The sequence below is a fragment of the Erythrolamprus reginae genome, chromosome 2, assembly GCF_031021105.1.
Source record: "Erythrolamprus reginae isolate rEryReg1 chromosome 2, rEryReg1.hap1, whole genome shotgun sequence".
Lineage (NCBI taxonomy): Eukaryota > Metazoa > Chordata > Lepidosauria > Squamata > Dipsadidae > Erythrolamprus > Erythrolamprus reginae.
In genome coordinates, this window is record NC_091951.1 from 86,553,570 (window position 1) to 86,566,571 (window position 13,002).

Here is a 13,002-nt window from a genome sequence, read left to right on the forward strand (position 1 = left end):
GTCTTATAGCAGTTGGAGCAGTAGTGTTATGAAAGCATTACATGAAATTCTACACTGGTCCTGCTTAAGGCAGCCTCAGAATGAGTGTTTCAGCTGCCCAAGAACACCATTCTAATCTTTCCCACTATATTATATAATAATGCATGCAAATGTAAATAACGATAAGAAGAGCAGGTTGTCAGGCCGCAGCCATCGTGTGGATTCAGAGGCTTTGGCCTGCCATAGTAGTTTAGCTTTAGGGGCTTTTGGGAGGGGCAGCGAGTGAGAGGAAAGTTACTAGACACAACAAATTCCTTTCTTCGGGCCAAAGTCACCTTTTGTTCTGCATCAACCGAAGAACAGAGGAAGTTGGTGGAATCCCTGCAACGGGTTGGGTCTTGTGATGGACGTGGGGTGGGCGTTGTACGATGAACCTTAACCTGGGTAGAAACTGGGAAATACGTCAGTACACGAATGAAGGCAGCGTGTCCAAAATGGTTCTGTTAATAAATCGAATTTTGAGTGCCAGAACTGGACTGCAATTTGATTTATTTCTCATATGCTTTTTGGGGCGCTAACACAGGTGAATTAGACCACCTAATTAGTTGCTGCAAGAAGATTGCACAGTCTGACTCCAACAAGGACATGACAAAACAGCAAAAATGATATATGCAAGAAATGCCTCTTGCCTCCAAGCAAGAACTGGTGGGACCACAAATCAAGCAAAGTAAACAAAAATGAAGGTGCTAAAAGTCTGGAATTTTAGAATTCAAACAGATGAGCACCTGCCACATAACAGCCAAGCTTAGCAACTGTTGATGGGAAAGACAAAAAAGTCTGGAGATGATATGGCAGTACCTGGAGTAGCAAAACTGAAGAGGAAGAACTTGAGAAGATCACAAAACGGACTTGCAAGTAGAAGCAAAAAACTCTGGCGAAAGGAATATAGTACGAATAGTATTTGGATGCAATCCCCAAACAATTGGACCATTACTTGTACATCATCCGCATGAACAAAATCACCATGGTCAATTACAAAATGCATCTTTACTTGGAATAATTTACATTCTACAATATCTTTATCACCATCAAACAACATTTAACTCTATCAAATTCTTAGGAAAGACTTGATAGGTGGATAAAAAAAACCAAATCCAGTCTAAACATATACAGTGGTACCTCGAGATACGAGTTTAATTCGTTCCGGACCTGGGCTCTTAAGTCGAGCAGCTCTTATCTCGAACGACTTTTCCCCATAGGAATTAATGTAAATAATTTTAATTGGTTCCAGCCCTCAAAAAACTCACAAAGTTAGTCTAAATTATGCAGAAAGACATGTTTTTAATGAAGAAATGTACATGTACATATAAATGAATAATGAAGTTTCTTTCACTTAACTTGTAAACTTTCTTAAACTTTTAAATTTACATATGTTCAACTTCTCTGCCACCCAATCCTGTAGGACAGAGGTCCCCAACCCTTTTTGCACCAGGGACCGGCTTTAAGCGATCAAGAGAGGAATGGGTGAATGAATGGACGGAGGGTGGGAAGGAAGGAAGGAAAGAGGGAAGGGACAGGAACAGAGGAAGGAAGCAAGGAAACTTATGAAAGGGGAGAGTAAGAGAGGAATGAGTGAAGGGAGGGAGGGAGGGAAGAAGGTGGGAAGGAGAAAGAAAAGAAGAAATAGAGGAAGGGAAGGTAAAAGAGAGAAAGAAAAAGAGCAAGAAAGAAAGCTGCAAGCACCCCCCCGACCCCCCCCCCAGGCCGGCTGCAACCTTTTAAAACACGCGCACCGCTTCGCAGCTGTCTCCTGAAGCCGAACGCGGAAGTTAGCGTTTGGCTTCAGGAGACAGCTCCTTGGCGCTTGTATCTCGAATTTGGGCTTGTAAGTAGAACAAAAATATCTCTCCCCTCCCAGCTCTTATCTCGAGTTGCTCTTAAGTAGAGCAGCTCTTATGTCGGGGTTCCACTGTACTTGATTGTGACTAACTATAATAAAAATACACTACTTGAATACCATCAGCAGTCACCATCAGTCAAATGCTAAGGGCAGTTTTACTCAGAACATCTTTCATCTAGTGACCATCAAGCAAAAACATCAACTTCAATAATTGCAGGTCTTTTGGAAGGACTCGGTACTTTGATAAAAATGGCAAATCTAAATATCTGGATGACCATGTAACTAATTATAATAATCCTCAAACTGTAAAGCACACACATTTTTTTCCAGTCTATCTCCCTGTCCCAACATCTGGTAGAGGTTTTCTGGTGGTGAGCAAGAGGAAATTCTAAGAATTTGAAGGCTCTACTTGTCCCAACCTATCAGTTGGGTTTGCTATTCCTACTTTATAATTGTTCTGAAATATACCAAGACTTGTGTAGGTTATAGAACATATCTATTATGTCTTGGTATATTTCAGAACAATTAAAAAAGTACTAGTAAAATTTCTAGTAAATTGTAAAACACCATACTTTGAATTAAAAACAACATGCAGACTTCGTATCCAAATACAGTATCTCTTTTTGTTTTCTTTTTCTGTTTATTTCTAGCAAATTTCCCATAGAAATTAGGAACACCAGCTGCTCTAGATGTATGTATTTAATATTAAAACAAGAAAATGAATAACCTTGCTTATCTTATTTTTTATTTTTAATCTTATTTTTAAAAGAATGTACAAAACTAGTTGTGAATTATTGAAGAATAATATAATGGTATACAATTATATATGATGAAGATGTTATTCTTCTTGGTAGTCCATTTTTTAAAAAAACCCTCTTCTATTTATAATAAACTTTGTCATTAACAGGCAACTTTATTTTGATCTCTAAAGTAATCCTGTGCTTTAGAGCTTCTATACTGAAATACTTGAGATGCTTCTATTCTTAAAATAATTGTCTCATCTTTTTTCACCCTTGAAATTTCTCCTTGCTAAACTCTCAAGCTAACAGTCTATGGATATTCCCCAGTCATCCAGGTCACGATTGTCTCAAAGATGGTTTTTTTCAGGATGCAACTGGACTTTGTTTTTTCTTTGAAAACATTGAGCAAAGTCCAGTTGCCTCCTGAAAAGGCATCTTTGAGAAAACCATGACATGGATGACTCAGAATCTCCATAGACTTTTATCTATTCACTTTGAGGTCAACATCCTTCAAATGAAGTGTGAGTATGAATCGATTTCCCCCAAAATTGCAGATTTCAGGAACCATTTGCACTTCAGTTTGAAATGGAGACAATACAGACTCATCCCCAACAGCCTGGACCTGTCTTTAATAGCAAAAGAACACAGGACAGAAATCATCCTGCAACCAAGAAGGCTCCACACACATTTGCACTACACAGGTGACCCTAAGGACACAGATAAACCTCCAAGTGTTCCCAATGACTCTCTAAAAGAATGCAAATGACCAGCTGTCTGCAAGGAATATAAATTCTTCAGTTCCCCACCATCCTGTCAGAGCTGAAGAAGCTTCTTGGATGAGAAGCCAAATGTCTTCAAAGACAACAAAAAACCAAGAAAGTACAGTTGTCTCCTGAAAAAGCACCTTGGGGACTCTCCTGCTAACATATAACTCAGGAGGAAGCTGAATTCACCAGGGGAGATGGCAACAAGACAAATCAGCTGCATATTAATCCTGTGCTTTTATGGACAAGGTCAGAATGTTTGTTTGTGTATGTGCATTCACGCACAACTCTCTCTTTCTCTCTCTCTCTCTCTCTCTCTCTCTCTCTCTCCCATCTATCTATTAAATTGTACATATACACACACAACTACAGAACACTAAGTGTAAAATATTTTTTTAAACAGTAAAAAAATAAAAATATTACAAACTATTTTCCTTGCTTCTGTTTTTTTATTGTTTTCAGAGAAACGGCTTTAGCGGTTTAAGTTTTATGGGTAATATTTTGACTGATTTGTTTTTTTTAAAAAAATAGACTTTTGCAGCCTGAATGCCAAAAGCAAAGCAATTTATTGTGATCTATGGATGATAAAGTCCTAGATAACTATGTTTCCCTAAATATTACTGTAGATTCTTGTTACTGCTGTTTCTTAACATTACATATTATTATAAAGTTGGTCCTTCTAGTGCCTAGTACTATTACAATGCTTACCATTGCAAACAGAACTATTCTAAGCCTTTAACTGGTTTAATAAAAAATCCACTGAAGAGGGAACTAAATGCAAAAAGGATGTCACTTGGTGCTTGTCCTGATGTCTGATGCAAGCATGCAAATTATGCCAGGACATGATGGATTTATCACCATCCCTTCCCACCATTTCTGCTGATACCTGTGTCAAGTAAGACATCTCACATAACAATGCAAAAGCATAGTCTTAACAATTTCTTATCAAAATCCAGCACCAAACCATTATGCAAAGAAAAATAGTCCAGTTCTGCTAAAGGTTCAGTAATTAAGAAAATACACAAAGAATTAGATATAAATAATTGTCAGAATTGTGTTAGAGGTGATCCAAGTCCTCACGCAAAGGTTCTTTTCATGGAATAAAGCTGTCTGAGCCAGTGTTCCCTGTAATTTTTTTTGGGGGGGGCGGAAAAGTATAGTGTCTGAGCGGCAGTCCCTTCGGGACTGGGCGGCACAGAAATAATTAATAAATAAACAAACAAACAAATAAATAAAAAAAACCACCCTGTTTTGCCTCAGAGAATTTCAAAATAAAATACTGTACTGTGTGTCTATAACAGTGAGCTCATAATAGGGCAACTCTATCAATATCAAAATGCCACTTAAATAGTTGAGCTAGTTTCAAACTAGATTTTGATTTTCTTTCTCTCTTCCTTACTCCCATTCTTTTTCTTTCTCTTTTCCTTCCTCTCTTTTTTCTATCTGTTTCTCTCTCTTCCTCTCTTCCTCTCTCTCTCCTTCTCTCTCACTCTTTCCCTCTCGGCTTCTGGGCAGGTTTGGAAAACTCTGAGTTGATGATGATTTTTAAGTGAGCGATTGCTCACTGCTCAGCTTAGAGGGAACTATGGTCTGAGCCAGATGCTGTTTCGGTCTTTGAATGAGCCACTGCAAAAGCTCTCATCCTTTGCACTCAATTTCCAAGAACAACAAGTGGAACTGGGCCACATCAGGATTATGTTTCACTTTGGGGGGAGGGGGCAGCAGGGAGGCATGGCTGGGGTGGACATGGCCAGCTCAACATCACTCCTGTTGGGGGCATCTGTAGTGGCCAAGTGTTAAGGCAGGACTTGCCTGCCTGCCTGCCTTCCCATTCTTTTTCCTTCCCACTTCTTTCTTCTTTCTTCCCCTTTCCTATCATTCCGTCTTTTTCCTTCCTTGCTCTCTTCCCATCTCCCCCCCCCCTTTCCCTTTTTCCCTTCCTGTACCATCTTGGATGCTTAAATGCAAGAGGGAAAATATTTCTCCTTTTGTTTTGTTTTGCTTTTAGTTTGTTTTGCTAGCCCTCTGTCAGCAAAAATAGACCTCCGTTTTCACAGGCAAAGGGCTGCAGGAGACCATCATAGCTGAAAACGGAGCTCAGCAGGGCCACACGAAAAGGCCTCCCAGGAATCTGTTTTCAATGGCAGAGGCACTGCAGCCCAGTCCTTTTCTGTTTTTAGGGCAGCGCTATGGACCAGATCTAAGCACCCCAAGTGTTGTATCCAGCTGGTGGGCCTTGAGTTTAACTCCCCTATTTTAAAGCAAAAATGGCACTAAGACTGTTGGGACACTTTTTCCCCCCAGCAGTCTGGAACTTCTCATATGTTCTCACAGACTAGATGAGATATGTAACAGAACCTGAGTTCAGACGTTGGAAACAGTGGAAAATACTCTGTCAAGATCTATGTCCTACACCTACAGGATTAATTTTACCAACTGTTTTATTATCATATAGCCATAATAGGATTTTATTATTTTTGTTTGTTTTAACTTGTATGCTGCACATCTCATCAGAGGTGAATCTAGATGACTTACATATTTAATTTAATTATTAAATTAAATATAGGGATATTTAATTATCCCTATTAGAGTCTCAGGCAAGTTGGGGCAACCTGTCTTCAAGGCCTTTTGGAAGGTCAAAAAAAGTAGGAAGGCAAGATGTTACAGAAGATGGGAACCATGACATAAAAGGCTCTTTTTCTGGTCCCCACAAGCTGAAATTCCCTTGCTGATGGGGATTTATAGCATGTCCTTTCTGCCATCTTGGATGGGATGAGTTAATACCATTGGGGTGAGCTGGTTTCTCAGATATCCTAGATCAGACCTCCAGCCTGTGGATGGTACCAGGCCGCGCGGCATGCCAGAAACCAGGGCCTGCAAACAAGCGAAGACCCATGAGATGCAGGCATCATGCAAAGCTATGCCGCCTTTGGCCTATGGCAAAACTTCGCTCCACAGAACCAGTCCCTGGTGCCCAAAAGGTTTGCAGCCTCTGGCGTAGTTCTTCATGTTATAAAACAGGATACTTGTCAAGATCTCATAGCTGAATGACCTTGGCTTCTGAACTAGATTCCAATATCTGAGATATGTCAATGAATCACTTCTGTAGAACTGATTAACAAATTACTATATTGCATGTATTACATACGTTTCAGACCAGGGATGAGTTCCTCCCAGTTCAGACCCTATCGCCCAAACCATCAATGACCCATTGGTGACGTGACAATGGTGACATGGATCTGGTTCAGTCGGTGTCAGACTTTGGCCACCACCATCTTTTCTTTTCTTTTTTGAATTTTTGGCAATTTTTTCCGTGTTTGATTGGCTTTTCCTCTTTCGCTGCTTGAAAAAGAGTCTGCCCGCCCACCCCTGGGTTCATGCTGACATTTATCTTTTTGCCCGAAGTACAGCTGATCAGCTCCTCAGCTGTGTTTTGGGCTGAATCCTGCTACAGACAATGCACAGAAACAAAATTGTACAAGGAGATGTGTGGACACGGAGCACGTCTGTGTGGGCACAAAACGTCACAATGCAAACCGGCGGTGAATGTAAGTGCAATCCACCCGTTTCAGACCTAGGCTAATCAATCTTTTAAAAAGATTCTGTTATGAAAGGCATGCAGTCAAATACCATCTATAGCATCACTAGCAGACGTAATATGTAATTTGATATCTAATCTTAACAGCTTTATATGCAGTATTCCTTCCAACTTAGACAGATTATTTTATTCCTCAGATATGCATATTACATTTTTCCATTTCAAAAGTGCTTTTAAGACCTGCATATGTGGAATACTAAGCAATGAAAATGAACAAACACCTATGTCTGACTTATAAGATGGTCAAAATTTTCCCAATGTAGTCACAGTGGGAACAGATGGAGGCAGTGTACTCTAGTTTTTTATGCTGCAAATGAGGCAAGGAATAGAGACTGGGCTTTGTTGACTTTCAGTTTAATTTAAGCATAGTTAACCTAGTTTAACCCATTTCACTGATTCAGTATGGTTCTTCCTTGTTTATTTATTTTTAATGAACATATGAAATTTACAAATAGTTTTCAACACAACTTAGAGATCAGAGTTGGTGTTTGGGCTTAGATTGGATCCCTAGTAAGAGAAGTTGGCAGAAAATATTGGAAATATTGGAACAGAGCTCTCTGATAAGGAGCCAAGGTCACAGATGACATCATGGAACAATCCGTTTTGGATTAATTATCAGGTTTCTATAAGATGATGGTAGGTAAACCTACAATTTGTTTATATAGAACCATGCTCACTTGCTGTTTCTAGTGGCTCCCAGTTACCAGCTGGGATTGGGCTTTGCAGGTAAGGGCATAGCAGGGAAAGCAGAGAATTTGATTCTAAGCCCAATGCTGCACCAAAATGTATTAGATAGAACCAATAAACTTGTGACAAATTTCCAAAATATATTTCATGTATCTTACGGATACTCATTTACCTTATTTGGCACTGCAAATGAGAGAATGAATTTGAACCCATGTACTGTTATGAATATTTGTTCAATAACTAGGCAGGGGTCAAAAGCAGCCACTGAAATATTCAGAATTAAGTATGATATACCAAGAGATAATTCTCTATAGATAGCTCTCCATGGTAGTAGTGGAGTAGCAACGACACAGCAAATAGAAAATCACATCCCTGTTTTTTGTCCTGCATCTATTCAGTCTATCAATTAAGCAGATGTTATTATAGTAGTCATTCCCAACATTTCTCAATATAGACTAGTAGTTACTTCATGTATTATAAAATGCAAAATACAAAGATAAAAAGACTCCTAGTCCCAAAGTACTATTTCCAGACTTAAAATAATAAGCACATACATCTGTCAGATGTCATGTGCTAGTTATAATAATGCAAGTAGCCATGGGAACAGACATAGAATTCTTTGTCTGTTTTTATGTGATACTTTCATAAATACACTTAACATGAATGACCATTGAATTTTCCTACTGCTTTTGTAGTTTATTAGGAAATCAATTTTGGAAGGGAAGTGTTCTCTTTGAAGAATTGACATTGGCTATTATTCAGGCCCTGACTTTTCATTTTTCCTCTTCAGAAACATTTTCAGGAACAGGCCTGCTTGCACATATCCAAGGAACATTATATAGATACACAATGGCTTGCTTTCCATAATGCAAGGTATGGTATTGAATCCATTCCTGTAGAAATGCTGCAGCAATAGTAGAAGAGTTTTCCTTTTCTATAAAATGCTTGTGAACACAGAAACAATGTAGTAGTAGAAAAAGATCACCAGATCCATGAACACCAAAACACTAGATGAGTAATTTTTATAGCACCAGATTCAGGTAATGTTTTGGCTTTATAATAATACTTGCATCTCTTTTCCTGACTACACTCTTTAAAGATATACCAAGTCAGAAAGGATTAATTTTATTATTCATGGAAGATCCTAAACTGAATGAAACTAAACCTTGAATGAAAAATTATGTGCATTGCATTGTACTGTCCCTGGCCTTAAACCAAAATTTGCACTGACACTTCCATTCCCAAATTGATTGCCTAATGAAGCACTGCTATATAAAATATTCTTCCTTCGCCAGAAATAATACTGTATCTAGATGTGTATATACAGTGCGTGTTTGATTCCTCCCTCCCTTGTATGAAAGTTCTTTGAAGGAAGTTGCCAAGACATTTCTATATGTATTATAGAAACAGAGAACAGCATTTTCCAAATTCTTAACATACTATTTGGGAGTTTAATATTTTGGGGGATTATTTTAAGCTTTATTAATCTTTGAAGTCTTACTTGAAAACTGAAGATGGTATTGCATTAAATTGATTGTTTTTAATGCCTTATCATTGCCAATGATAATTGATTTTTCCCCCTTTCATTTTCTCAAACTACATCAAGTGCTGTATAGTATTTAAGGAAAACACAATACAATAACCACAAGTAGCAAGATATTAAAGGCAAACTAGAACATGGAATCTGATTTAGGTAAGTAAGAAGATGGCAACTAGGATACAACCCAGTTACTAAAGAAGAGAAGCATCTTTTACATTCCTGCCATAGAAATGCAGCAGAAGATGAATGGAGCAATCCATCCCCCTCTATCAAAGTCTACCAGATTGATCAAATTTGTTTCAAGTAAGGGTTTGTATGTTGATTTCTAAACAAGGAAATCTGAGTTCAGAGGTATATAAAAATATTGCATACAACTTGTTTACATGGAAAATAATTGGAAATTTGACTAAACACATAAAGTTATAACTACAGTATTAAGAAACATTTTTTAAAAAAATTAGTTCTATATTAGAACTCAAATAAAAAGAATATTAAAATGCTTCATAAAAATACATTATTTGTTGTTAACCTCATACCACAGAATCTGCTAAATGCTCTGCGTGCTTCTATAATCATCTTACCATGGTTGTACAAATGCACTAAATTAATTAATTTAATACATATGTACAAATTAATACCATAATTATTATGCTAAACATAAATGTGTATTTCTCCTAATAGGTAACTTCAATTCTCATTTAATAATCCAGTTTAGCGAATCTTCTGCAGACTTATTTTCTCTAGTAGTTTTATACAAGAGTCTTCAGACAAAAAAACAAAAATGAAAAAACCAGCTGTTTTCTGTATTAACTTTGTTACTTTGTCAGTTAATACACAGAGACATTTCACAAATGTTACCTTGCCTGCAATTTTTGGACCAAATTTACCATATTTGGTAAAACTAAAGAAAGATACATTAAACTGAATGCTGCATAAATGGACAAATAATCTGGTGTAACAAATAGAGGGATTCATTGGTATTATTATATCAATAGAAAGAAAAACTTCTATATTATGTATGCAGTTCCAAGAAGCCAAATAGGTTTGGAATCTGAGGAAATATTTGACAATTGCCATTTTGGTTTAGAGTCAGACTATAATACACGTTACTCTATCAAGCTCGTCTAAGTTATTCTGTTTTCGCATCAGATTCCAAATATATTTGAAAATTCTTAAGCAAATGGTGAATATGGTGTATTGACTCTAATTATTTGTCCCTGGAATATGGTATCCAATATTCAAATCCTTTGAACAGGGAAGTACTCATAACTAATTATCATAAACTTACCTTCCCAAACCTGGCACCTTATACAGTGTATATATGTTATGACAACAACATGCAAATTCTCAACTATAGGGTACCATTACATCTGAAAGAATCTAGGTTTGAAAAATTACCATAAAGCATTCTGGGCTTGAATATACAGCATCATAAGTTTTCAAACATTGCAACTTACAGCCTTTTATTGCTATTTTGAGTTAGATGTTAAACAGTTAAAATATCTCTCTGTACTACTTTATTTGATTGCTATCCTTACCACATAATGCTAAGGGGAAAAAACTCCAGGGTAATCAAATGACACAATGAATTACTAAAATAGAAAATGATAATATGTAACACTAGTATCACATCCTAATTAATTTTCATGCTCTGATACAAAAACATCTAGATGGACAGCTCCACTAACTTGTTGCAGCAAACACAATATGGCCATTTTGTTCTTGTCTACTGCCACACTGCTACTGCATGAGGTTGAATGTATTTACTCCCAAGAAATACTTCCATGCAAGCATATACCAAACACAGCAGGCTTTATGTCCAGGGATCATGTACAAGGCTGCATTGTTACAATCCTATTGTAACACTTTTAACATCAACAAAGCCCTTGTAATAAAAAAAGGTTTTATTGTTGACCCTAAAAGGAACATATAAGCATGACTGATAAACAGTAAAGACATGAGATTTAAAGCGTTATGCAAAATATGCCCTTCAAAAATAATTCATAAATCATTCTTTACAGTATAGCATCTTCTTAAAATATAAGCAAATATATTTTGACTTGCATAGAGGAACTTAAGCTGTTTATCTTCAAGTAAAGCTGAGACCAGTTAATTGTGTATTTTCAAGAGGTCCAGACAAACACAATCCAGCCCAAGAGGACACAGTTTTTCAAATTTGGCTATCTTTGTGTATATTGAATGTATTCTTAAAATAATTTCAAGCTAATTCATAATTTACTTCCTAGACCAAATATATAAAATTGTTTGGCTCTTAATGTGACAAAAAAATTAAATAGCTTTCTGCTAATCAAGTAAAAATAAATATGTTAAATATTCAGGCAAGGTTCAAAATATAACAATGACAGTTTTTACTTGTGTGTGACTATATCTTAAATGTGACTTCACATGCTTTGTCTCATCCTTGAGGGGAAATCAAAATCATTGCCCAATTCCAGCATTTACTGAACATTCCTTTCCCTGCTTATGAAAAGTGTGTGACATCTGCAATTCAAGGACTTGGATGCCAGGAAACATTCCTCAAGTGTACCAAAGCTGGAAACAACAACTTCCTAGCGCACGTACGGCTTGGCCAAACATGCACATGTGCAGTCATGAACACGTGACCATCCTGAGGCAGGTTCCACTCCTTTCTGCCCTCCTCCTATGGCAGTCCTTTGCAGGAAGGAGGGGAGTTGCAAGTGGCCCCCAACAACCCCAGCAGGCCAGAAGCACCAACCGCCCCCCCTTACCCTACATTACTGCTGCCTTCCACCTTGGCAAGACAGCTTCAGGTGGCCCTGCCCTTTGCAGCCCAATAGGTGTAACACTGCCACAGCCCCTGGGTGGACACTCTCCCGGTTTCTTCGCACTGCCACGGCCATGTGCCCCCTGGACGGTCACAGACAGGCGTTCCCCGTCTCTGTATCGCTCCCAGCAGAAAGAGGGACCGGTGGGGAGGGGGGCGCCTTACCAGTCCGTCTGAGGCTCGTCGATGACCAGGAGCAGCTTGAACTTTTTGGCTGCCGCTGAGGACAAGGAAGACGAGGCGGCATCCACCAAGCCCGCCGAGGCTGCCGTCTGCTTCACGGCATTGGAAAGGGAGCTGAAGAAGCTGCTGCCCACCGACTGTTGCTGCTGCTGCTGCTGCTGCTGCTGCTGTGGCGGCGTCGCCGGCTGAGGCTGAGGCGTCGCCGGCTGCGACTGCTTGCGCTCCGAGGCCGGGGAAGCGGACGAAGGAGCCGCCGAAGAGGCAGGCGGAACGGCCGGAGGGGGAGGCTGCTGGGGCTCCGGCCGCTGCAGGTCAGTCATGTACCCATTGGGCAGGTTGGCGATGAAGCTGCTGTCCGAGAGCCTGCGCCGCAGAAAGTTCATCATTTGGCCGCCGAGCCCGAGGGGAGAAGCGGCTGCCGACGAGAGGTTGGAAGGAGTGGGAAAGAAGGCTGTCTGGCGGCTTCTCCGCTTTGCCCGCCGCCTCGCTGGCTGCCGGAGAAGGAGGGAGGCAAGGAGCGCTGCCGCTGCTACGTGCGGGAGCCGCCGCGGCTGCTGCTAATGCCGCCCGTTTCCCCGCTTGTCCCGCCCTCCCGTCTCTAGGTGGCAGCCGCCCAAGCCGTCGCCGCCTAGCCTTGGCTTCCTTGCTCTCTTCTGAAGGCGGGCGGAGGGAGGGAAGCGGCGCCAAACCGCGCCCTTATCGCCCGCCCTGAAATCAACGAGGGTCCTCTTGATAAACCCGCGGTCGGCCGCCGACTCCCGTCTCTCGGCGGGAAAACTCCCGCGCTTCCAGCATGCTCCCCGCG

At 39.8% G+C, this 13,002-nt stretch overlaps 1 protein-coding gene across 2 annotated transcripts in view; it reads right to left on the reverse strand.

The window, feature by feature from the left end:
* The window catches only part of SYN2 (synapsin II), a 139,450-nt gene extending 126,676 nt beyond the window's left edge, over nt 1–12,774 (reverse strand). The window contains exon 1 of one of the 2 annotated variants that reach the window (XR_011557959.1): nt 12,180–12,663. Coding sequence is in view for 1 of the 2 variants with exons in the window: in XM_070738575.1 (XP_070594676.1) it covers nt 12,180–12,583 (404 nt within the window). In the remaining variant the exon portion in view is untranslated. Of the gene's footprint in view, nt 1–12,179 lie in introns of both variants that reach the window. The other variant, XM_070738575.1, reaches the window with a different exon arrangement.
* Nucleotides 12,775–13,002: the final 228 nt, after the last annotated feature.